The 27,576-nt window shown below is 46.8% G+C and overlaps 1 protein-coding gene across 1 annotated transcript in view; it reads left to right on the plus strand.

Moving 5' to 3' along the window:
- The first annotated feature begins 394 nt into the window (after window positions 1-394).
- LOC144173457 (uncharacterized) overlaps window positions 395-27,576 on the plus strand; it is a 58,500-nt gene continuing 31,318 nt past the window's right edge. Inside the window, exons 1-3 of the mRNA XM_077701877.1 lie at window positions 395-562; window positions 9,871-9,931; window positions 24,129-24,226. Of these exons, the coding sequence (XP_077558003.1) occupies window positions 9,883-9,931; window positions 24,129-24,226 (147 nt within the window). The 5' untranslated portion in view covers window positions 395-562; window positions 9,871-9,882. The remainder of the gene's footprint in view (window positions 563-9,870; window positions 9,932-24,128; window positions 24,227-27,576) is intronic.

A 27,576-nucleotide genomic window follows, 5' to 3' on the forward strand; every position in this document is an offset into this window, starting at 1 on the left:
ATGGCCTTTTTCTTCGAGGCCGACACGTTTGGCGTGTGTTGACCAGTCAGTTAAAATGACATTTTAGGCGCTCTTGCCGGAGGAACAATGCGTTAAACTGTTTTTTGCGCTCTTAAAGCAATAATGTTTCTAGCCTACTCATCTTGTTTTACACAACGGTTTTTATTGTACAGGGTTTTACACGCAGAACTCATGGACATGTATTCCGCCACCGTGATTTAAAAGCGCGGTCAGCCTCTAAAGAAATATATGCCTCCCGACATTTCAAAAAAAGTGTAAAGGGTACTCTGGCCAGTACACGAAGCCGCAGCTCGAGCGATATAATTTATTAAGGGTACAGCGTCAACAGAGAGATAAAAAATAAAGAAAGCCTAGACCCATGTCATAAGACAATGTATCACGAAACGTCTAGGGAAACGCCGACAATCATTGGGGGCGCTCTATGGACTTGGGGTGTATTTTAAGAATTATTCGGAAAAAAAGAGTTTGAGAGCCGCTAGAATTCTTCTTCCCAGGAAACCAACAACTGCATCACGAAGCTGAAATACACTGACGCTTGAAGGTGAGTCGAAATGTTCGCATCAAGAAAGCCTTCTGGAGCGGTTAACGGCACACAAACTGAGGAACATTGGTTATTAATAAACACTTCCCTGTTATCATCAGCTTCATATCTACCTGATCAATGTCCTGTTTGTAGCAAATGTAACGGAAAGAGCAAAGTACGAAGACGCTAACTTGCAAGTTTGTCAATAAACATTGTTTTATCCAGATCCTGTTGTTTTTTGTTAAATTGTTAGAAGATACTAAGTGGTTATTTTGTACAATACCGTATATGAGAAATCAGCCACCTTCGTATTCTCCGATTTTGTTTGTATATAAATTGAGTTGTACAAGTTTTTTTTATGTTTTTCAGTTTTGTTATGATAGGGCGGTGCTTTAATAACCTTTTATTCGGTGATTTTCGACGTCTTTTATGAAAGCGCTGATAGATATTTGTTACTTCACAGTTCGGCAAACCTTGCTAATTTTTACACTACATGTATAATACAAGTAGTTAGCCTACGCTTGAAAGCAACTTGAGAAAGCTAGCACTCGTAGTTAGGTGAGCTGGAAAATAACTAATAAAAACCTAGCCATTGGCAAAGGCAGAATGTACGCACTCAAAGAAAAGTGGGGTAACAATACGAACAACTTGGACGAGATAACAAAGGCAGCAGAACAGGCTGTATGCCACCGACGTAAGACCAGGGTACACTATTGAGAGTACAAGCTCAACTTGCGATTTCCCACTGGCGACTAAAGAGAGATTTGAAAAGGCCCTCGAAGGCATGCTACAAAGGCATTCTGCGTAGGAAAAGCTCCAGATGAAGACGGTAAAACTGCGGATCCTTGGTACGATGGGGTAGATATTGTACCAGAGAAGCTTGCTGTGCGATTCTCGGAATGCGTGAAGACTCAAAACGTGCCCATAGCCTGTGGTAACGCCAACAATACCCTGATTCATAATAAGTTTCAAAGAAATCTACGTTTCTACACTAATATGTAAGGCGCGATAGCGATACTTCGATTCCAGACGGAGCGTTTCCATACGCAGCTGCTGCATTTCGGATATATGCTTCACGAGCACGATAAACTATCAGAAAGAGAAGGACTTGCAACCAGGGTTTTTAATCGCCGTATCCTAGGAGAGATTGAGACTCTCTGCGCTTTTTAGGCTTAAAAAGTGAGCGCGAAAAGTTGCAAATGAGACGAGTTCTCAGTTTTAGCGAGGAAGAATCAGTGTGAGCATGTCAAAATGTTTGTGTCGTGATGTCTAGGCCCGGCTGGACAATTTTACTTTTTTCGAAGGGAAAGAGAGAGAGAGAGCGAGAGAGAAAGGCCTTTGTTCAGAAAGAAATAGTTCTGGTGTTCGAAAATGAGGTAAAGAGATGGCATGAAGCTCAAAGGTGGAACCTGAGTCTACGGCACCAGATGCAGCAATACTTCCGTGCCCTCTCAATCAGCTCGCGCTGATCTTGAGGTAATGAGCTGGTCAAATCTGAGTCCCATGCTTCGAAGAAGTGCAATGTTTGAGTTGTTTTCCCCTGGCCATAACGTTGGACATGGGTAGGCAGCGCGAAAGAGGGTGGATGTTTACCCTGTTTTAGCAGAGTTACAAGTTAATGTCTGATGGTCCCACCGAACGCCTTAACGCACATGAATTTTCAGTTAACTGTTTGTTTATCGTCAGCAGAGTTTGTGATTGTTCGGTACTGAGACCTTGTTGTAGCAAGAGGAAAGATTGAGTTCTTAGGCATTGGATTAGGATTCGTTCTTATCGTTTGTCGAGAGGGCATTGTGGTATTTGTCGTCACAAGCAGCATGGTACATGACTTCGTATGCCCCTTGCATAATGCGTCGATCGCTTTCAGACCATTGGATCCCGCCTGTCCAGGTGACGTTAACTTTCTGCATTGTGGATGCGAATATCATACCGAAGCGCTTGGTATTTTGTCTTCAGAAAACTGCATAATGTCCTTTGTGAGTCTGTAATGATGTTATGCATTTATTTGATACTCCCACTATTCGGATTGCCAAGAGAATGGTTCCAACTTTCACTACTTTGTTCACGTAGGACGGTCGTTTAGTCACAAAGATTGCCAGTGTCGTCAACTAAGACAATTTGGGCCTTGTGCTTTTGTGCATCCTGGAGTTGGTGTATACTTTGGTATCAGGATATTGAAACTTTTCCCGAATAAAGTTGATCTTGCCATACCATCCCTTCTTGTGTAGGGATGTATCTGTATTTTTGGTAGAGGAGAGCTTCTATGCGTGGTCTCTCGATCGGTGCCATGTCTGTCATAACGTGCAGTGATTTACTTTCAAAGTGTGTGTGTGGGGGGGGGGGGGGGGGGTGCCTATTTGTTTTCAAACGGGGTAAGATGGGCTCTTCCGATTTTGTTTTTACGTCCGCTTTCTTAATGCTAGGAGAGTGCATTGTTTCTCCGATTTCTTGGAGTGCGTTACAAAGGCACAATATGAGGACATATTCATCGTCCTGATTACCAACACCCTATTTGGCACGACTGCACCCTATGGCCTTTCTTATTTAACTTCACCCACTGATGCCCTGCGCTTTCTGGGTCCATTCTTTGCTCCGAATACTGTTATTTCATTCTCCAATGGAGCAAATGGCCGTCCCCTTCTTCTAGACCCGTCTATGCATTTCCCTTCTGTTTCCCTAGTGGTCCACCCTTTGTTAATTTGTCTCATTGTCAAAATTGCGAGTGTGAGAACCGCATTATATGCTGTCCTAATGATGGCGTTTCTTTCACTTTCCTTGGTTCGGGTAAATTGGTGGTAGGGAAGGCTCTGCAATATTCTGGCCACGACAATTGTTGCATGAACCGCATGGTTTCTTATCTTTTGTTGTTGCTCTTTCTTGGCTGGACGTTTTGCATGTCAAAGATTTTCGGTTTTATATACGGAGAATGCAATGCTCGGGGCTCTGTCCCTGCCTCCCTTGACCGCCGTCCGCACTCTAGTGGGTATGCGCATCTCTTCAGCCTCGTCAGCGATCGGGCTAATGTCAGCGCAGTCCACTTAAAAAAGAAATAGTTAGGCCGCGCCTGGTTTTGATCCCGCGACTCTCTGGCGGCAACGGGAGGTACGTGGCGCTCTTCCAACTGCGCTACAAAACCGAGACCCGAGCAAGTGCTACGAACGCGCCTTATGTCCTTCACTCATTCAAACTACGACAACAAGTTACTGATACAACGAGGTCACGCGAAGGTGAACGTCAACGGAAACGATGAAGTGAGAACTGATGGGAACTCCAGTCTATCTCATGGCTGCTTCGCATGCTACTCAGGGTTCCTCTACGGGAAGATGGTTTTAGACGATTGTGAGTTGTGAACGAAGTGCTTGTCTAGAACACCGCTTAACATTCTTACGCGGCTGATCTTTAAGAGGATATTCGTACATATTTTTAAGGTGATTTTTATCTTTGCCGCATGGCGCCATCTGCCGTTTACGAATCCGACTTTCAGTGGAGACAACCTTGGGAATTTTGAAAAGTACACGGAAAACTTATGCGAATAGACGACATATAGTGGGCTTTATTTTATATTTTTTCATCTGCTAATATACGCTTTTCTTGATTTCTGACCGACCGGCGTTAATGCTTTGTCCCCTGTTTTAGTTAGGTCACCACTGTTGGTGGCGACGTAAGACCCGGTGGAAAACACAGCACGGTAGCTCAGTAATTAAGGTGTTGCGCTGCTGAAGCAAAGGCCACTGGTTGAATTACCGGCAATGGCGGTCACTTTTGTGATGAATCTGAATACAAAAATGCCGGGGTGTCGAGATTTCGCCGCGCGTTAAACATCGTAAAGTGGTCGATATTCTTCCGGAGACTTCTGTCTGACGCGCGTTGCCACTTACCACTGTCAGTAGATGCGAGAGTACAGCTACGCCAAGCATAAATACAGCCAATCTCTCTGTCTTGCTGGTAACTACTATCAAACACACTCTTTCGCTTATGCCCATGCCCTTGCGCAGGAATAGTTCTTTGCATAGACGGTACAACCGTATTTTTCTTTCCCCACGCCTTATAAAGCTTGGGTTTTATATTTTTCAAGGACTTCTTTATTATGTGATAGGCTCGTTCAGAAATGGAATTGGTATTTTCCTTATACAGGTAACCATTAGGGAAGTCGAAAGGGGTGTGTTGCAGGGAAACCTCCCGAGAAACTTCTAGTAAAGCGATTGAGGACATAGGGTGAATTACGTGTTTTACTGATAACTTGAAGATATCCAAACGTTTTTGCTCAGAAATGTCACCTATACAAATGACCAAAAAGTATTTGAGGAATTGCCGAATAAGCAGGTATTTAGCGAGAGCGATTTGCTTAAAAAAAACCTTAAGGAAATGAACCTAAGGATAAGATGCAATGTCAACGCCCAGCGCAAAATTGCTACAAATAGGGTTTTCACAATTTAAAGATACGCTCCTGTAACAGTGTAGTAGCCATATACAATGGTGTTCTCAGCGCTCTCGTAAAGTTGTGAAAAATAATTGCTACTTGAAGTGCCAGCGGCGGATTATTTGCGAGAAATTTGGCTCTGAGCAAAAAGTGGTCTACTTACTTCCCCCTATGAACACTGTAAACATTTAAGCTACTTTGGGTGCTAGGGTATGAAACTTCCCTTCAAAAGTAAAAATGCCATTTAAATTTCTTGGTTACGTCCCAGAACCAACAATATATGAACTAGTTTTTCTTCATATCCTGATATGTGTAACTGTTGCAAGCGTCTACAACTAAATTTTGGGGTTTGTTTCAAAAATATTACCTACTTAACGAATAGAAATTTTGAGGCAAATTATTCAGTTTATTGTTTACTCATTCTGTGTTGAGACAGTTGTTAGAGGCAGTGGCACACCCGACGACTATTGCAGGACTATCCCAAGTGTACTTATATTTTGTATCGAACATGACCGAAGTTTCCTATGCACTGAGCAATGTGAACAGTTTCAGACTAGAAAAAAAACCTTACCGGAGAAGCAAACCTGTACGAAGCCATGCTTTCTTTCCGTGCATTGAACGGATTTAAAGACTGCAGACCAAACTTAGCGATAGGGGACTCAAAACTTTTCAAGCCCATTCGTCTAACGGCAAAGATGGTTGAAACGGGAAGCTTTTTTCGCCGCAAACTAAGTAAAATCAAAGCCCAATCATGTGAGAGTTTCGTTCGTTATCACCCGAGTTTAGAATTTGATAATTATGATGGCCTTGACCCGCCGCGGTGGCTCAGTGGCTAAGGCGTTGCGCTGCTGAGCACGAGGTCGCGGGTTCGATTCCCGGCCGCGGCGGTAGCTTTTCTGATCGAGGCGAAAAGCAAAAACGCCCGTGTGTACGAGATTTCGGCGCACGATAAAGATCCCCAGGTGGTCAAAATTAATCCGGAGCCCTCCACTACGGCGCGCCTCATCGCCTGCGTTGCGTCGGCGCGTTACACCCTACAATCAATCAATCAAAAACGCCCATACGTGTGTACGAGATTTCGGCGCACGATAAAGATCCCCAGATGGTCAAAATTAATCCGGAGCCCTCTACTACGGCGCGCCTCATCGCCTGCGTTGCGTCGGCGCTTAAACCCTACAATCAATCAATGATGGCCTTGAACTGTTTGACAAGCTCCACTCGGGAAGATTGGCCAGAGATAAAGCATTGAGTGTGTACCTGCGCTTGATGTCGCTTTGTGGAAACCGATTGTGTAAAGGCTTTCCTCCCGTGCGCTTTGGGCGTAAAGATTGGGGTTTTAGACTTTGACTTTACGATGTGAGGACATTGGCTTTTGACAAAAGCAAGCTTCGCGTTTTAACCAGCCTTAACGTTACCGCCGATCGTCATTATCGTCGTACAAGTTGACCTTACTCACTGGTGTTTTCACGTAAGGTCTCCACAAGCGAGGAAAAGGCTGTAACATTCGAATGCGCACACGTTATTGCTGACGTGCTTACAATGGGTATAAAAATGGATACTTATTTTGCAAGTACCAGCTTGCTCACTGAATTACTCTAATTCTAGTGTTGCGAATCGTTGCATCACAAGGTATTTGTTTAGGAACTGTCTCATTCGTTTCGTCCTGGTTTTTATTCATGCGCTCGGCACGGCTCGCCGTTTGTAATTTATCGTGCTTGAACCTCTGCGATATAGTCCCAACACTTTGTTTATGAACACGCGCTAAGTTTTTGTTTTCGATTGATTGATTGATTGATTGATTGATTGATTGATTGATTGATTGATTGATTGATGGATGGATGGATGGATGGATGGATGGATGGATGGATGGATGGATGGATGGATGGATGGATGGATGGATGGATGGATGGATGGATGGATGGATGGATTGATTGAACTTAGGGTTTAACGCGCCGCCGCAACGCAGGCGATGTGGCGCGCTGTAGTGGAGGGCTCCGGATTCATTTTGACCACCTGGAGATCTTTAACGTGCGCCGAAATGTCGTACCGGCGCTTTTGCTTTTCGCCTCCGTCAGAAAAGCGGCCGCCGTAGCCTGAAATCAAACCCGCGTCCTCGTGTCAGCTTTAGTTTTCCTTCCTGCCAATGAATCCCCCACCTCTGAATAACGCTTCTGCATCACTGCAACCCATAATAGCGGCTTCAAGCGTTGACACCCTCAAAAAAGTCGCCAGATGCTGCGTGCTATCTCTTCCGTTTAAGCACCATGTTCCTAGCATCCCTCCCTCTTTCACAACGCCCCGCGTTATGCGCCACGTGACTTTGGACAGACGCTATTGGAGGAGACAACTTCAAATTGGCGTCATAAACGGAATGGCCATCGCCGGCTTCACTGTGAGGTTGATGATGTTGTTTGTGTATAGCCTCATGTACCTTAACTTCATGCCACCTTGTCTACGGCGAGTATACAAGCTGTTAAAATGTAAACGTGCTATTTTCTAAAGTGTGCGCTGCGGTAGGTTGGTGAATGGCCGTAGCGGGGCAACGTATCGAGGGTCAAGTGGCCTCGAAGCGTTGAAAAGAATCTCGCTGTAATTGCAGGCTGATAGCAACTCCCAGATTTCCACAAGCGTCGCGCGCGAAATTTGTCTTCGCGATATAGGCTTGCTTTATAGAAGCGGGTCTTATTGCAGGCAAGGCAGTTGAGCGTGAATAGTAGCCAGGTACGTCGTTGTAATTTGAAAGGATCTGAACGTTTCTTCTCTGTAATGGTTTGCCTCAGTTTGTATAGGGACTGCAGTTGAGGTTTTACGGTTCGCCATACTTCAAGCGCTAATCCAGCTCCACCAGAGCTCTTTTCATTTCCAGGCTTAAAGGTATGAATAGCTTACCTCAAAACGGTATTGCGGTATTTACTGCGATAAATGAAACTCGAAGCTAGCCCCACTAGTTCCAAAAACAAGACGGGGGAAATTGGTTAGGTACAATACCTTACTCTGCAATTTTATTCCGAATTCATTTTCGCATCCTCATTATGCTTATGCCGAATCTGAGCGCACTAATATGTGAGAGGCGTCTTGATATATGACGCATGGCGAAACCCATTCTTGGAAGCGCGAAACAAGGGTAATGTACAGGTCTTCTCCAATACAATCGAAATTTGGGCAAGTTGGTATTGTCTTAGCGTCTTGAAGGGTATTGCCCTAAACGAATAAACAAAAGAAAGAGTGCGACTGGTCGGCGCTGAAAACGAGCACACAGCATCCTCGTTTTCTCGTCTTTTTCTCCTTTATTCTTCTACTATACCAACTTTCAAGATGCACAGAAGTTACCAAAATTATTTTTGAACTGCATGCGGATTTTTTTTTCGCGCATGAGACGTCAAAACGTATTTCAACATGTACAATCGTTGTTTTGACGAAGCAGTTTATGGCTGCTCACTTTCTTTGGTAAGTGCAAAAAATGTGAACGGTCTGTAGTGTTCGTGTCATTAGGAGACAAAAAATTTGGTATAGCAACGCGCAAATGATCTTCATATGACGCCCATTCCACGATTTCCTACTGCTTCAGCTAGGATTGGTAATTCAGCTATATCTTGTATGTTTTTGAAAGAATTAAAGTGTTCTAAAAAGAAAAACGAGTTCTTGAGGAGCTCGTAAGTTACACTTGGTTAGCAGAGTGTTTTTCTATGTATCACATGAGCAAAAAAACGATATAGTGCCAACCGGAACACACGTGCTACTGTCTTTCCTTCTTTGCTTTATTTCTTGCAATTTTAACGCATATACTTTGCTCCGCTATTCGTTGGGTGCGCGCGGATATATATATATATATAAGGTTAGAAGAGACAGAGACAAACGAGAAAGACGTAGAAAATAAAAATAAGTTGACTGACGTTTCAGGGAGAGGACTCCCTGTCCCTGTCTTCAGAGTCAGTTTTTATCTTTTCAGACTCTCTCTCTCTCTCTCTCTCTCTCTCTCTCTCTCTATATATATATATATATATATATATATATATATATATATATATATATATATATATATATATATATTGTTATTTCCTATTTATTTATTTATTTATTTACAAGTACAATGACCCCTGACGCATTAAACAACGGAGTGGTAAGTGACAGCAATATAAAACACGTAGAGCGGTTATAAACACATATAGATTTCAAAAAGGCTCAAGAACAAACACATTCCACAAAGAACAGGATATATACAGAGCTAGTCTAAAAATACAGCTGGGTAATGGGCAACAAAACGTTGCACAAGGCTAGGAGTTTTAGTTTCCCAGGTTATAACAGACCTGAATTTATTCACATTATCTATAGGAGCCGTGGTGGTAGGAAGGCGGTTCCAGCCATGGAAGAAAAGAAATGAAGTTTATTAAGAACGAGAGTGACATAAGGGGACAGAAACTTTGTGCGCATGGTCAAGTCGTTCAGATACGTAAACGGGGGCAGAGGCGATAATGGTTTCTACGGAACGCTAAGGTTTGCAAGTTAAGTGTTGATTTCATAGAACCTATACTGGTAGCACTAGCGTAGTTGCAAAGAATGAAACGGGTGGAATAATTCTGAACCATTTCGAGTTTATGAATCCAGTTTAGGGAATTGATTAGGCTGGAATGTTTTTTAGAGTACCACTGGTCTAGGTTCAGGCTTGGAATGTTCTTTTTGGGCGTTCTGCTTTCGTATTAACACGCTTATTGAGGCAATGCGACTTCATTTTAAGATGTTGTATTTAAATAGACGGCCACGCAAAACGCACATGGGGCAAGTGGGCATGTAGAAGAAATTAGAATTTTCACAGAAGTTCGGACAAGAAAATTGTTATGGTTTTTGACAAATTCTATTCCGACAAAAAGTGACAATTTCTCGCTCGAATATACATTTTTTTTTTCAGAAACTAAGCAGCATGGGCGGTGTGAAGATCTTTGTTGTTACCAGTCAATTATTTTTATTCGGTAAGTTTTGATGTCCTTTTGGGTCCGTGAATTTTAAGACCATTGATATCCCAAAATTTCTGTAATATTGAGCTGAACAGTATCGTGTATGGTAATTAAGCCACAGATTTTTTTCTACAGCTTGGAAAGCTAGGCTTTACAATAACAAAAATAATTGTAGATTGAAGTACGAGTTCTCGCAGTCATACTTTGCTAGATCTCGTTTTCATGACTGTTCAAAACAGAGTGGTAGTCGGAAGCCATATCGTTAAGAATGTTCATGGACAGTGAGACGTTTTAGTATGCGACATAGACTGGGCACACAGCTGAGGGGATATATGAAAGGCTATTTCTCATGAACGTTGGTGGCCGCTCTTCCTCAAGAAAGACACACACACGCTTGGGCACACTCTTCAGTGATGCGCTTTGCTACCCGCTACAACCGGTTATTCTATTCTTCGACAACGAGCGAACAGAATCCGAACCGGAAATAGAGAACGGCAGCTTGTCCAGTTAAGGCCCGTGTGGAACCAGTGCGGAGCAAGCGACCACGTGAAGAAAAAACAAGCAAAGAAGCAAACAAATACACACTAAGGCCTCGTGGTTGGAATGCCTCGCGCTGAAAAGAAAAAAAAATGCAGGCACACACAAAAGTTACACGTTCTGGAGCGCCTCGCCCAGCATGGTTTGGAAAGCGTGTGATATTAATGGTAACAGCTTTCTAAAGAACTCACACCGCGAGCTTCGTTTTTGAACGCCCCGCTTACAGAACGCTTCGAACTTCGGAGCGACAAGGAGCCTCGAGCCTTTTAAAGCAAACCTTTACTCACCTAGTCGAGCGGACGTTCGCCGTAACCAGCAATTTGACCTTAATTTGACTGCACCTGCAGCGTAGCCTTGGAAAAGTATCACGTGGCTCGCCGCGCCGAGCTCTGCTGCCGCCGCTGCTCTAGCCGACGCCACCGACGCCGGTGGCTTGGCGCATGCGCTTTCCTCAGCTGGGTCACACCAACCACCTGACTTGCCACGCGCCCGGCTAATACAAGTTTGGCGCTGGCCTAGTTATTGCGACCTTGGCCCCAGAGAGTTCGGTCGTCGCCTCGGAGCTGAGAAGCGGGTTTTTTACGCACTCCTCCGGTTGAGGGTCTTCTTGGGAAGCGTGCGGACGTGGTAACGCAAGCTCCCTTGGAGCAGCTGCGTCAGCTGCCGCTTGTCTTGGGAGGAGAAAATATTTATCTCGCCATCTGCACGTGTTCTTAGCGTCATTCATATTGGGGAGAGGTAGATTTTATACGTCTGTGCGGTTTTCTGGATTTCTACGAAGACTTTTTATTAGAGGCCGTAAACTGAGTGCTGAGCATACACAGCAGCTCCGTTCGCTGCCTACGGTGCCATCGACGAGGCGACAGACTCAGCCACTCGTACGAGAGCCACGACGGGATCTAGCATTATCGCAAGGGACATGGAAGCCATCGATATTGAAAGTGATTCTCTCTCACCGGGATGATTCTCCTGAGAAGTTGTCTGGATATCAATCGGCCACATCAGTGGAAGCCGAGCCCTTTAAAAGCTAGAACCAACGTCACAGGAGGAGCCAACTGCAGCCACGCTGCTGCTGTGACTACAGTGGGGCTACAGTTGGCACCAGCGTGTCTGGCGGCGCCAACATAATGCCGCCAGCCACGCTGCAGCAGAGATACAGGCGCCATGAAAACCCATACAGACTTACCCGCAAATTTAGATGAAGCCGGCAGTACCTAAGGAAGACATTAGCTATATTTTTATACCAAAAAACAGATTGTAGTTAAACAAAAGCCCCCAAGTACTACTGAAGGACGGCATGCGCCATGCCGCCCCAATCTACATCGAAGAGACAGCGGAGGACGTACTCAGGATCAACACCCTGCGGAACGCAGTCGTTCTGAGCACGCTCCGCTGCGATCGTGCCGTGTGCTATGACCGGATCATCAATATAATCATTACAAACAGATCCAAAAAAAATCAGCGCGTAGGTGACCCCTTTCCCTGAAGGCACGGCGATGGGGGTGATATACAACATACCAGAAACGGAGAATTACCAGTAAATCATAAAAAACCTACGCAACAGGCGCAACCCAGCAATAATAAAAGAAAGAAGACCGGGAACCACGATCTCCGCAATCATAGCCTTCAAGAACTTCCAAGTCTCCTACTACGTCTGCTACAGGTGGCAGAATATAGATGTCGCCTCCGCAAGAAAATCACGATGCGTGGAACCAGTGCGAAGTCTCCGATAACAGAGTAAACGTGTGCTCGAGCACGGCCGTCGCTAGACCTAAAATCGGTCTTGTGTGGGCCTAAGAACTCTCCAACCGAACACTCCTGCAAGCCACGCAGCGCCATCTGTGGGTTAGACCACAAGATTGGTAAAAAGAGCTGCAAGCATAGGTACCGCACAGCACACCTCCTGCAATAACGATAATGGGAAGGAGAACGACAAATGGCGCAAACCCCGCAATAGCGTAGAAACACACGCTTGGCATCGCGTGTGCCGAAACAGTCGAGAGATCACTCCGAATCCCACCGAGGGATTGCGACAAGAGACAGCGCCGCGAAAACCGACCGGCGCAACGGCAGCGATGAGGCAAAATTCGGGACACTCAGCCGCTTCTCAGCGCCTACAGCACCCAGATACATCGCCGCAGCTCTGCGGGACGAGGGCGTCCCGAAACGCGCCGCGAGAAGACCCAGACGACGGCCTGCAAGGTAAGCTGCGCTACTGCAGTCTCCCAAAAGAGATTAAAAGCGCCAACTTGCTACCAAACTCGCACAAACCTGACAGATCGTAGAGATAGTCTCAGCTGACAACAAAGCATTCAAATACAAACTAGCCCGATACGAGCAGCAGTAGAACCTCCGCCAGAATGAAAATTGAGCGCAGGCAACCTCTTGGTACTCTAGAGACACAACGCAAACTGACACGCACGCAGCGAACGAGCAGGCAGGTATGCCCACGCCCTCCCCCCTCGAAACTCCACTAGACTCCTTTGCACAACTCGAGAAACGCAAATTCCCGATCTTGGCGGGAGAAAACATGCGAAACATACAAACGCAGCTCGAGAAAGAGATGAACAGGAAAATAGAAGAACTAGAGAAAACATAGGACGCCAAGCTAGAAAAGATCACATCCCTGATTGGAACCCCCACGACGTCAATCCCCCAACATTTAGAGCCCATTATTGCCAGAATCACAGCCCTAGAGAACGCGAGCAGTTTGTCAGCCACCGGAAGAGTAGGGCGCAGCAGCTCGTGGCAGCCCTACTGGAGACCCAAGCCTGAAGTAGGCAGAATACACGTAACAGATCTTAGCGTACCCAACCGCTTCATACAACATTAGGCAATTTTAGAATAGCGGAAGCCGGCGTTGGGGGCCCCCAAACGCAAGGCGATCGCGCGCGGCGAGTTCTAGAAGACGGGCGCCCCAGAAGCCCGCAACCGGCTTACGTTGCTCGGGTCGGCTGGGGTGATGGGAACTTTAGGCTTAGCATCGTGGCGGATATTTGATCGCCGCTATCTGTTCAACTGCGAATAACAATCCGTAATACAACTTTTCACCACACTATCATCCCCTTTCTCGCATGTGGAACTTTATTTCAGCTATAACTGCCGTTCGAGCGATCAGTGACCACGACATCTGCGTAACCTGTTTCGATGATGATGATGATGATTAGTGGCTTTTCCTTTGAATCGGGGTGTCGGTTGTCAGCAACCGACTTGCCTGTTTTATTACGTTTACTTGCCCTACTCCCAGCTACCCGACAGATTTGCTTCCTCCTTCCCATCTCTCCCTCTTTTCTGTTTTACATTCATCGTCCCCACCCCCTTTTTTTCCCCTCACTGTTCTAAATTCTCATCCGTATGATTACTCCGCCTACGTACCCATCCCTTCCCTACTTTTCTTCCACCACCACTACAGTCGCCTCTTCGTCACCTCTATGGCCTTGAAGTTCAGGTTCCCCCTATCCCCAAATCCGAAAGCCTCCACCAGCGTCGTTTCCCCCTCACCCCGCGGTGGCCGTATCTCTGTGCAGCTCCTGACAATATGGTATATAGTTTCCCGATCACTGCCGCAGCATGCACACGTTCCATCCTGCTGCCTGTGTAGCTAGCCGTGTATGCCCGGGTTCTCAGGCACCCTGCCCGTGCCTCGAAGAGCAACGCCCTGCCTCTCGTATTGCCATAGAATCCCTCCTTCTTAATTTCCCGTTTCTCTGCCCTATAGGTCGCCAGGGTTTTTTTCGCTTCCATTCTCTGTGCCTACTTCGTCGTCTCTGCTGCCTTTACCTGCTTTTTAACTGTTGTGTAAACCCCGCTTTCCCCTACCGACTTTCCGTACCGCTTGGTCAACTGTCTGGTCCTCCGTCTCCACCGCGTGTCCACGCTCCTCATATACAGGTACTTAAACACCCTCGCGGCCCATTTTTCGTCCTCCATGTCACGAAGTCGCTCCTCAAGCTTTATCTTGCTCTGCGCCTCTTTCGCCTCGAATGACGACCAGCCCATATCCCCTTGTACCGCTTCATTTGTAGTTTAGCTGTGGGCCCCTAGGGCCAATCTGCTTACCGCCCTCTGCGATACTTCTAGGCCCGCTTGGGTCTCCGCGCAGGTAGCGCCATCTCTCGGCCGCTCGGCGCACCGCGATCCGCGGCGATCGGTCGCATCGCCGAACGTCCGCGTCCGGTTGGCGTAGGCTTAGCATCGCAGCCGATATCTGATCGCCGCTTTTAAAATAAGCCCTGACAACAATTCCTACCACAATTTTTCATCACACTAGCACCTACTTTCTCGCATGTGGAACTTCCTTTTAGCGATCAGATTGATTCGGAAGAGTAGCGACAAGCGGTTGCTACCGTGCTCTGCGCCGGTTCGAGCCGCTGGGTGTGCCCAGCTGGCATACGCAGCCGGAGTGTGCGCGGACTGTTTCTGAAGGCAGAAAACGCTTCACGATTACCTGCTTTATCCTTTTCTAGCGAACGACGCGCGGAATCTACAAATTCAGCTCAGCGATCGTCGTAGTTGATCGTGTGAGTCGAGGAACGAGCCGCAGGTTTCGCTTCAGCCATGGTCACGCGCAGTCTCGCTGGCTGCGAGAGCGACGGAAGAACGCCAACTCCAGCTTTGGGGCGCCCTCTATTTCAGCAAAATAGCGTGCGCGCTAGACGCGAACCCAAAACCCCAAGCACGGCTTGGGTTCTCCGCATGCGCAGTTCAACTCCCCAAAACGCTTGGGCGCCGCAGAGCGTTGGGGCCCCCTTTTCTAAAACTCCCTATTGACTAAACAGCACCCGCGGGCACAACGAAGCAGTTTCACCGTCTGACAGTGGAACTGCACAGGATACCGAGGAGAAAAAGAAAAGCTCCAGCAACCCATACACATATTTTAACAAAGCAAAGTACGACATGGCAAAGCAATACAAGAAAGCTACGGCGCGGCTAAATTGGAAGAATAGACATCGTACATTCCAATTGACTTCGACCCCGCAATCAAGTACAGGGGACCAATTATCACCATCTTAGTGAGGCGCAACATGCCGGTATTACAAAACCCCACCAGAATGACAGGGACGGAACACGTGCCCACTGAGCTTGTAACCACCACCAGTAGTCGCAAGAGAATCCTCTCAGTGCGGAAAATATACAGCAGTCCGAGAAAGCAGTATCGCTTCTCCAAGCTGTTCCCCAAAAAAACGGACTAATAGACAAGAAGCTTACTGCGCTGAGAATAATTGATCTTAATGCGCATCATATGTCACATGGGGGAAGGAGGAACAGGGCCAACGTCGCACACCTGTGGGTAAATGCACAGAAAGAAAATCTCATACTCGTCACAGAACCCGGTCACCCGACGCGCAGGTACGCGAGCGCAATGCAGACACCACATGAGATCCTACGATCGTTGGGCCACATCAAGTAGTCCAACACCGAGACAGACCTAGGAAACGAACACAACAATATAATAAACACCGTCGCTACAACGCTTCACAAACCGAAAACCGGAATGGAGCTCAGAATCACCAACTGGACAACTTTACAGAAAATCAGAAACCCGAACGAGAAAGTGTCAGGTGAGTTGGAAGATCTAAACCCCCAGACAGTCAGATGCGGCCAATGCGACAGGATACAACACCCGTAGAGGCAGAGGTGTGTGAGGCCTATTCGGGCCTCGTCAACCTCTGGAATGCTGCCGTAAGCCTCAAGAAATGTCTGCAGAAGAACAAGAGAAATTGCTCCGTCAAACGCCAAATCGTCAGACGCCAAAGTTGAGGAGGCCACTCATACAAGCTAAAGGAACACCAGTGACATGTGACCTGCGGGCAAATGAACGGGTCGATGAGTGCCACAGGAACATGGAACATTCTCGTAGCCTACTTGACGACACCAAAACCCCAATACACCAAGGACTACCACTCGCAAAGCTGCTCCACAGCTTCGGGGGTATCCAAATTAAACTGATGGACGCCTTGGAAAGCAAATGCGTGAATGCGTCAACGCCAGCCATAATATACCTTACGCCGGAGAACTAATCCCACCATAGACAAACCATTCACGTACGCGGAAACCTAAAAGGCAATGTTAAAAGCCCGAGTCCGGTCATACCTCGGACCGGACGGCTTAACGAGCAGGGTGATCCGCATCCTCGATAAGAGATCAGTAACGGCCCTGATAGCCTTTTACAACAGATGTTGGAGGGACGAAAAGTTACCTCAAAACTAAAACAGGGCCAGCAAGACCCTTATTCCCAAACCCGGCAAGGCCCTGAACCTCGATAACCTTATACCGATATCACTAACGTCGAGTCAAAAGAAACTATTCGATCACGTTTTCATGAACCTAGTGAACAACTACGTGGAAGACAACCACCTCTTCCCGGACACCATGTTCGGATTGCGAAGAGGGTTGCCCACGCAAGGCGTTCTCTTCCAATTACAACACACCTAAAGAGAGCCGGGCGCACGTCTAAAAACACCAGAACCATAGCCGTACTGGGACTTGGTGTCAACAGCACTTTTGACAAGAACCAACACTCCGCCATCCCGAAGGACTCGCAACGACTGGAGTTTGCGACAGGGCATATACCTACTTCAGAACCTTTCACACAAACAGACCGACACAACTACGCATTGGAGACATCAAGAAGGACCGCATCAAGCGGGGAAGCACAGGACCACCCCAATGTTGTGTCACATCGCCCTTCTTCCACATAGCAATAGAGATTTACCCTCGTAACTAAAACACATCCCGGGCATAAGCCGAATCCTCTACGCTGACTACACCCCGAACTGTTGCGCGGGAGGCAGCGGCGGGGAGGTCCAGGATGCCCGTTCAAGGCGACCGAAATTATGGTGAGACACGTGGGCAAAATCGGCCTTGGTTTCTCTCCAGACAAATCGGACCTCCGACTTATCATTCTGGGGAAACGAAATCCCCCGGATCACCAGTTCATACAACTGTAATTGTTGGTGGGTGCACCAGCACAAATGGTAACACCATACGGATATTGGGTCTGCACGTGGACTCAACACTCGAACGCTACAACAGCAGTAGAAGCACGCATTCCAAGGGGGTGCATGAAATTGAGGAAAGCGAAGCGACAACGGATCCTGTCCGAATAGAAGATAGTAAGCCTCATCCGAGCTTGCTTCTTCACCTGCTACCTCTTAATCCGAACAACAGGCTTTCCCGTCGTCCGTTCCACCACAGGTCATGTTTTTATGTGGTTTGTGTCGCACGGATGAACATGACATCACAGACGAGAAATATCCGGCAAAATGCAAAAGCTGGTCACGCTAAACGACGCGAGTGGTGAGGCTGGTCTGAGCCGAAGGAAGTCCATACGTCCAACCGGTTCGATTGGTTGGCGGCGGATAACGAATACGTCATGGATGAAGTCGCTCCAGAGCCTGCGGACAACACCCAGCCCTCGTACCATGATGTTCTCCGTCGCTTCCTCCGCCGGCAGAATTAGTAGAAGCAAATTCCAAAAAGCATCTCCGATTACAGACGAGCTAATGGAGCTAGGTCTAGATGGAGCTAGAGCTGAGGTCACCAAGCTCACCCAGTACCATGCTCAGCTGATACGTCGTTTGCAACGTCAGCCTGCAGAACAACCCAGCAATGCTAGCCAGCCTGGTCTCTCTATAAGGAGCCTGAACCAGCAAAAGCCCGTCCCTTCTATTCTTGCCCACCAAAAGCTCCAAGGGTTTGTGGACCAACAGCTACAGAACTTGGAATTTGTGTTAGCAGCCGAACTTTGTTAAAGCTAATTTTGCTATAGCTGACCCAAAATATATAGCACCGTGTACTGTTGCGAGCTCACACCGAAGGTGGGTGAGCTTCGTGCAAGCCTTTGCTTACGGCTTCTAGCTTTAAAAGACGAAAGGTCTACCTCGTCCTCTCAATTTTAGCGCCTGCGCTACTCCTTCCATGCCTGCTCGACACTGTGGCTTCACCACATCTCCACCAGGCAAATCCACACTTTATGTTCACACGGCTTATCCAGAAACTACGATTTTCTTAGAAGAATGGTGCTCGGCTTAGTAATAAGTAGTTGCAGTAAAGACACAACTGCCCAGGTGCGCAATTATCTTGTATCGTGCTATGTGCGGCCACACAAAGGACGCGCACCCCTGCTGCGATTGGGCTGGCTAACATCTATGCGCCGTTTATATCATGGTTACAGTTATGTTGTTATGATTGTGTGGTTATGTTGGTTATGTGGTTATGTTATATTATCATGGTTATGTTATTGTCGACTGGGGAAGTCCACAATCGCAGTAAAACTATCTGACCAGCCTCTCCGCACTCCACCTGTCTTCGCCATGCTTGGATGAGAAATTTCATCGTGTGGGTCAGCTGCCCTGTGGTACCGATCTGCCCACCAACAGGCAGATCAAATGCGTATCTTATACGAGGCATTTCAAAAAAGTCTGAAGGCTCCGGCTTCAAAATAGCGTGGTTTCATACTTCAACCTCGACTTGTCTGTAAGGCTCAATTCTAGCCCATGGCTCAGTCGGAGTGGGCCCGACTTGAAGCAATCAATACAGCTGTAATGCGGAGGATCCCCTGCGTCCCTCATATAAGGTACCGCAGCCGCCCGTGCGTTCGCTGAGTTGAATAGGGCCCAACCGCCACGAGTCCGATGCGCGAGGTAGGCCCGTTCCCCATTGCGCGTTCAAGCCGCTTCTTTATCGCAATCATCAACACACACTCCCTCGCCGCCAAGGTGTGCAGGCCCAGCACTATATAAACTATACCTGTTTTGGAGAGATTCGTGATTGGAGCGATTCAAAGTTCTCGCGGCTGCAACGCACCCCCGAAGATATAAAACAGCCCGGAAGCAGCAGCAAGGGCGGCACATTTCGGAGGCACCCAGTGGAGATGTGGTGTCTCCTTTGTGCGAGTTCTATAACGCCTTTGTTACCCCTGCACATACTGTATATCGATTCTGCGTCATTTATGCGTCGGCTCGAGAACTTCATCGCTCTGCTTTGCGTCCCGTCGATAGCGGACGTAGGAAGGCGACGTTGCAGCACAGGTTACTGCGCTCGGATGGCCAGTCACAGCACTGCATGGGTTGCACTCCGGAGGTCTGCCAGACACGCATCGTGTACAGGTCTTCCTCCCGAATAGACAGAGAAATTGTTGAGGCTTTCTTGATAGGCAGAGAAGGGAAGGGGGCACCAGCGTACCGTACCGTCCTTGGCGCTGGCCGCAACGGAATTCAATCTTTTTGAGAGGAGAAGGTCGTAGCGCATAACCGATGGATCAATTGCTTCACACACATGTGGGTTTAATTTACATTTGATCTGGGGCTGTGCTGTAATGTGTCCTGAGATATGAGCAATATTGTTTTTTATTGTTTTCTAAATACTGCATTTTATAATAACCCTTTCAAATATCATGTACATTTTGGTGTTTCCCTGTTTCTGTGGCATAAACTGAGTTGAAGTTTTAGCGTGCGTCACGTCTCCTATTTAGCTATGTACAGTCGGGGACTTAATTTTGCAGACCACGCGAGCGCGTGGCAAAAGCCACCGATGCGCGCTCTGGAGGCCCGGCGCCTGTTGTCGAGACCGCCGCGGCGCGCATGCGCGTCCTGTTTTACTCGCAGGCACGCCGATTTTGTCGCTTCTTGCAGGGGTGCGGCAACGGTCACTCAAGCACCGCATAGCGACGCCTTTGTAGCATTCCTTTCTTCCAGATGGCACATTTGGGGCCTCACGTGACGATTGCGAGGGCTTTGGAGCAAGGGCGGCTCGCGTGCTGATAAACACTTGCGCGTGATGTTTTATTTGTTTGTTTTGTGCTTTATCGTTTATGGACGATGAGACTAGCGGCTTGCGAACGGTGTCCCCGAATGAAGCTTGTACGAAGCACAGCCTCACAATACCGCGCTACCGACGACGAAATGCCAGCTATATGAACAGCGAACCTTTATTCACCTTGTTTATTGTGTAATTTGGCCACTGAACATATATTCCAGTTCGATCTCCGCTGCCCATAAAGTAGGCGATTTGCAAGTTTGATAAAAGAAATCTTGTGTTTTATTTTATTGTCCACTTCCTTACATAAAAATGATTGTAAGACATACCCATATGTATTGTCTGTTCGTTCGGCGCGTCGGCATCATTCAAAACGGCACATCGGGTGCCCGTCGAAGAAGTCCGCAACCTTATTCGCTACTTTTCGCCGTAATATTAATTGCCTCTTAGGGCTTTTCGAATGTTTTGTCACTAATGAACGGGTGTTTAACCACTGAAAAACAATCAGCCTGTCCTCCTGTTTTCTTGCTGACCTTGTCCTTCCGCTCCGCTGGGCATCTGCAAGGTGGCCCTTTTCTGATGGAGGCGAAAAGAGAAAATGCTCAAGTGTGTTCGGGATTTCGGCGCATGCTACACATTCCAGGAAATCAAAATTAATACGCAGCTTTCAACTACAATGCGCCTTATCGGCTTTGTAGCATCGGAGCGTTAAAACCTCATAATCAATCAATGCAAGCCGACCTTGAAGAATTGCTCTTGCCTTGAAACAATTCATCCCCGTAGGAATGAATTCCTCGGCTAACAGCATCTCTTGGCCTATTAGTAAGCGGCAAATGTCCCTTTGAAAAGCAGCTTCTCAAAAGTAGCGAATAATTTTACGGCATTCAATGGGAGCCCGAGGTGCCATTTTTACAGATGCGACGGGCAGAGCGAACAGACAATTTATGCGAGTACGTATATCTATCATTTTTAAGTAATGAAGTAGGCAGCAAAAACATCGAAATAATTTCTTTTATCAAACTTGCAAATCGCCTACTTTACGGGCAGCGGAGAGCGAGCTGGAATATATGTTCAGTGGCTAAATAACACAATAAACAAGGTGAATAAAGGTTCGCTATTCATATAGCTGGCATTTCATCGTGGGTAGTGCGGTACCGTGAGACTGTGCTTCGTACGAGCTTCATTCGTGGACGCCGTTCGCAAGCCGCTAGTCTCATCGTCCATAAACGATAAAGCACAAAACAAACAAATAAAACATGACGCGCAAGTGTTTATCAGGACGCGAGCAGCACTTGCGCCAAAGCCCTCGCAATCGTCACGTTAGCCCCCAAATGTGCCATCGGGAAGAAAGGAATGCTACAAAGGCGTCGCTATGCGGTGCTTGAGTGACCGTTGCAGCACAGCTGCAGGAAGCGAGAAAATCGGCGTGCCTGCAAGTAAAACAGGACGCGCATGCGCGCCGCGGCGGTCTCGACAACAGGCGCCGGGCCTCCAGAGCGCGCATCGGTGGCTTTTGCCACGCGCTCGCGTGGTCTGCAAAATTAAGTCCCCGACTGTACCTGTCTTAATGTTCGCTAGTACAATGAATTCCTTCGTTTGTAACCCACTCGCCCAGCTTAGAACTCTATTCAAGGAGTTTAAGTTTGATGTGTAGGGTCATCGCAACATCGCCGGCAATGTTTCGCGGTAGGCACTGGACTGTCTTTTGCACATCGATTGGGGCATTACCCACTTGAGCTTTGATTTCACATTTTTAACTGTCATAGGTTAGTTGGAGAAGGCTCATAAAGGGCAAAGAAGGTGCAAATAATATTTCCTCCACTGGCTTTAGCCGGACAGCACAGGCGGATGGGGCAAGTAAGTGTAGCCATCAGTTACACTCAAGGGTGACAGTAGTCGGGCTATTTGTGAATCTTTGCAAGTAGAGCAAACTTGGTACTCACTGAAATTCGTGGTCAATGTGGAGGGGAATTCTCGTTGGCGTACTCCGGGAGCATTTGTTCTTGCCCGAAGGTTGCGAGTGTTGCCGATCTTGATCAACGCGTCATCGATGCACAACCAATCACACACCTTACAACTATGGCCAAAGTATCTATCTAAGATGTCCCGCTTGAATCGGGCGTCTGCTCCGGCAGTCCCAGAAGCTGCCGCTGCTGCCGTCTCAGCCGTCTCAGCTTCGTTTCGCGTCACCGCAGCCCCGAGTAAGCTACTGGCCTCTGACGTTTGGCTTGTGTGTACCGAAGTTGAAGTTGAGTATTCGCTTGCCTACGCTTGCGTGCAGTGGGTGTTCTAGCTTTAACCAGTTTAGCATTAGACGGCGTTTTCGGCCGTTTCGCCTGAGCGCCCTTGACTTTATTCAAAAGATTCGCTTTTCTGAGCTGTTCTTTAGCCTTGACATTTACCTGATAAATCTGGGGATCTTCCTCCATCTTTCGACCCCTTGGCTTCTGCTGCTTGACGTTGTCGCACACACGAATTTGCCCTCAAGCGTCGCGATCTGTCGCGAGCAAGTGCTCGCTATTGCGCGAACCGTTCGAAGTGTTTGGACACCATGGCGGTGTGTGCAGCCTGATTAATCTGGACGTTTTTATCTCATCGTTTACGCTTGGCTTCTGCTTCACGTTGTGGCACACATGAATCGGCCTTCCGGCGTCGCTGTCTTTCGCGGACAAGTGCACGCTGCCGCTCGAAACGAGCCACCTCTGCGACGTTCATGGTGTGAAAGATTGGCTGTTCGCAGGTTGCATTTACAGGCCTTTTCTAACAACGCCTCCTACTTAACATTGCCTGCTAGTGGCGGCGTTGCTCCTTCCCTCCCGCCAACAGGGGCGGTGGCGCCCCGTCTTATTTTTGGTTTTTTGCCAGCCTGGCGTTGAAACCCAAAGGAGAGAACTGAGTGCGCCGCGGCCCGGGCAAATTCCTTTAAATCCGATTTTTAATTTTTTTCTAGATCTGTCTGAAGAAGCACGAGCGCTAGTTCTGTTATTTGTGTGCTTGCTTTTATTCGTATGCTGGAGCCGTTTTGCTTCATTTTGAACGCTTCATTTTTGCTTGCGCAGCTGGAGCCTTTCTTCGGCATTTCGAGCGCGCCATTTGTTTCTTGCGGAGAAACGTTATGCTTACTATTGTAACAATCAAACCAGCAATCGTTCCTAACTAAATGAACACAGCGGCTCCCGGTTGCAGAAACAGGTTTTGGCTGAAATGTACTTGCAGCTACCTTTGCGCAATACAACTGCGACATGTATGAAAAGTGCCAGCGCTTCAAGAGTTTAGAACAGTTACGACCATATAAACCGCCTGTTTTTCGAAGCCTCTGTTTGGCTACGTTGCGCCGTAACACCATTTGAACTATACTTGAGTCCGTTATCTCGCTGCACTGCCTGATTCCGGCAGACGCTAGACATTGTCACCACCAACGAGCTGCGAAGACAAGGACGGCCCCTACATTGCTCTGCCTTTAAAAACATATCAGCGGCCAGTACCAAACCTCGGTCCTCCCCGTTATGAAGACGGCGTCTATCGGATTTCTCCACTTCGGCGCGGTCGAGGTCAGTCTTAACTCAGACGACAACCAATGAGTCGTCACAAGAAGGCTTCGCGTTGAACCATCGTAGGCGTTAGACGGAGGGTTGGTATTTTTTTAACTAAGCCTTGATGTATGTACTGGCTATTCACCTTGGAGATTTTGGACATATATAAGATGTATGGATTCCCCACCTACTATGGCTTTTTTGAAAACAAAAATAAATAAATAAATAAATAAATAAATAAATAAAAATAAATAAATAAATAAATAAATAAATAAATAAATAAATAAATAAATAAATAAATAAATAAATAAATAAATAAATAAATAAATAAATAACGTCAACGTCTGCAATGTACATTAGCGTTATTTTTTTTTGACAAACAGTACGCGCAATGCCGCAGCCACGAGACAATGTCCCAGCTAGTGAGCCTGAGCCTCGGTGCATAGATCCAAACGGAATACATGAAACTTCCAGCCCAGGGGTAAGTATTGTTCTGCTTTCAAACATGCATACATGAGATCTTTTGATATACGATACAATAAATTCAGAGTTTTGCTACAGTAATGTATAAAAGTGTTAGTTAAATATTTGTTTCACATTATTTTTCATAAGTATATGGATTCGTTACAAGCACAGTCTACATCTCAATATTGACTGGAGTGTATAAATTTTAAAAAGTAAACAAGAAACATGAATGACAACTTACATGAGGTGTAGATATTATTGGCATCAAATCTATTTTGAGTAACAACGAGGAAGCTGTGGAAAAACACCAAGGATATATTAAAACTGACTGTGCTTGAAGGGGAAACAAGAAATCCGCAAATTAATCGAAATGACATCAATGTCCAGGTTTTAGAGCTGCGTGAGTAATTTGCGTTAGTACGTATTTTTATTTCAGTATGTGAAAAGTAGCCTAAGTCTGATACTGAGTTCTACAGCCAAATATTTAGTGCTATAACAAAAGGAGTTACAGGATAGCGGTTTGGTAGACGTGCTGGTGTAGGGAAGTGGACATGAGTTGCGGAAAAAAAATATTTCAAGTCATTAAGAATCATTGTTGGTACGTTACCTTTGCACGAAGTTGCCTTGCTTGCCAGAAAGGTCTTGAATTTGTCGTAAATCGTCGCTGATTTGTCTCAAGCCATGGTAGAACCATGCTTTTATAAAGTAGAGCATTTGGAATTAAGAAATTAGGCAGAGTGATAATTTTCAAACTAAACTACGGCTTTAAACTGGCCTCTAGGAAATACCCAGAGTAATTGTTCTCACTTCGAACAATTGCTTCATTACGAACTACAGATGTTGATTTCAGCAGATACTTTTTCAAAAGGTCAAGAAGGGACCTGGTGTGAGATATAAATTTGCTTCACACATTACTACAATAAATATTGTCACGTACACGCGTTGCGGTGGGTCAGCGGCTGACATGTTCTTCTGATGAGCCTAACGACGCTGTTCGATTCCGGGCTGCGGCAGCCGCTTTTCTAATGGAGGCGAGAGTAAATGTTACGAGATTTTGTCGCGTGTTGAAGATGCCCCGCTGGTCAAAATTAATCCAGAGACCTCCACTACAGTGTGTCTTATGAACCAGGTGCAGTGTGGCGCGTTAAACCGCCACAATAAAAACATTGTCACGTACTCAAAGACGAAGCAAGGCACTTCAAGGACCACATTTTATTGGGGCAAACTAGTGCTCCGCTAAGTAAACAGAAAGCAGAAGCGGGGAAGGAGCAGGAAAGAAAGTGCCGTGCAAAGAAGTTGTCGCAATCGGAATGCCGTGACGGGTGCTCTGCGCGAATTTCATCGAATTAGATCGAGAACACTGCCTACCGGAGAACATTGTAATGTAGTAGCGACAGGGCGATGCGCTTTCCATTCAAATAGGATAACCGGGGTGGAATACAATGGAAACTGAAGCAAACCCTCGCTTTTCTTCGAACACAGAACAGCAGCTGGGAGAGCCAGACGTTGCAAGCAAACTTTTAAGTAAAGAAAACAGAAGACAAGATTCGCGACAATATTGCACTAAGAGCGAACCTACAATACTATTTCTCGCACTAGTTTGTTTTGTACCATTTGTTTGTACAGTTTATTTTGTAGTTTTCCTTCCCAACCACCTTCACGAAATCTATTGTCGCCCAATTTTTTAACAGTGCTACTGTTTTAGGTCGAGCCTTGTCGTCCGTCCGGAGGCGTCGCGCAGGGGCACATCTCCTAATCAACCACCATAGTGGCTCAGGCTCCCCGATATGGGAGCGGACCAATCAGAGCGCCCAGCGGGGGAGGATAGGCTACACATTCGGATTGCTTACTTTCGCCCGTCGCACTCCGCATGGCGCGAGCGGCAGCTTGGTGAAGTGGCGGAACGCCGATTACGAGAAAATCCTGATTTTCGATAGTGGGAAGCGGATGCCAGGAGTCAAAATTCAGTCGCATCGACAGAAGTCGTGTTGGCAAAATTGAACACGGTGGTAAAATCAGCATGCAGGTAAATTCCCTGTACATCTCAATATGGGGTGGATACCTCTGAAAATGCTGAAATAACCCGCCAGGTCCACTCCATGATCACTCCCAGTTTCAACTATCTCTATGTTTGGTGTACTTCCTTGTCTGTACCCCGCTCCGCGTCTTTCTTTATTTTCTCCACAGTGTGGTATAGCAGTGGATTTTTGGCGCCCTCCGATGCAGCGTTCCACTTACCAGTGTTGGTGGATGGAAGAATGTGCTATTTCGCCCATAAATCCAGACAACCTCTCTTGTTTCGCTTTTATAGCGCCTCTCCAGCCTGGCTTGTTCGCGCATATGCATGCGTTTACGGCTGAGGACGTTCTTTTCGTATGGGGCACCGCGAGATTTTCTTTTCACCGAACCGTATACAGCTTCGCATTCCAACAGCAGCAGTGTTTTCGTGTAGGTAGAATCTACAATCACAATCTGCCAATTATTAAATTGTGAAATCCTGTTTCCAAAAAGTTTTTGACGGTAAAATATTCGTTGTAGGATGTAACGGGGAAAATAACGCGCCATTTAGGCATTACTTGCTGCTTGTCTAGTACAGAAACAAGAGTGACAGACTGCACCATTGGGAATGATTCTCTACTTCGTGTTGACAACGGTGCTATGAAATGGTTGCGACACAGAAAAAAAACTCACAGCACGGTGTGCTTCTAAAACTGGGACTACAGTCGAACACGGATATATCGAACTCCAAGGGGATCATAAAATAGTTCGATATATCGATAATTCGAAATATGAAATATGCCTATTTGAACCGTATCTGAAAACTCCGCACATCACTCAGAGCTTTTCAAAGTCGCTACAAGCGGTACCTTACGGATTTTTTCCTCGCAGCCCGGTAAATTCAAAGCCACACCGCTACGATAACGACAACTTAACACACAAAAACAAAATCTGTAAGCTTCGCTTGCTTCTTTTTCTGCGTCATAAGTTCACAAATCCAGACTTCCTCTTTTTCGTGACCATGGCTCCGAAACGTGGGCCGTGGACAAAAACACGTAACATGCCACATGGGTCCCCCTGCGAGGTCAACCACTGAAAACCGCTCGAGCATGCAGGAAACATGCCAAAAACCGAATGCGGCAGGAGAAGTCGCCGTCATCATCACATCCACCGAATCAGGAGAAGCGCACTTGCAGGGGCAATTGGGGCGCAGCATTCGATATATCGAATGTGCCCGTGATGGAGAGTTCGATATACGAGTACAACAGCGCTATACTTTTGCAAGGGATTTTCAAGGGGATGTTCAGACAGTTCGATATAGACAATAATTCGATATATCCGTGTTCGATATATCCGTGCCCGACTGTA

This window comes from Haemaphysalis longicornis, unplaced genomic scaffold (genome assembly GCF_048455015.1).
Source record: "Haemaphysalis longicornis isolate Haplotype H1 unplaced genomic scaffold, Haemaphysalis longicornis Haplotype H1 scaffold_3, whole genome shotgun sequence".
In the NCBI taxonomy this organism is placed as follows: Eukaryota; Metazoa; Arthropoda; class Arachnida; order Ixodida; family Ixodidae; genus Haemaphysalis; species Haemaphysalis longicornis.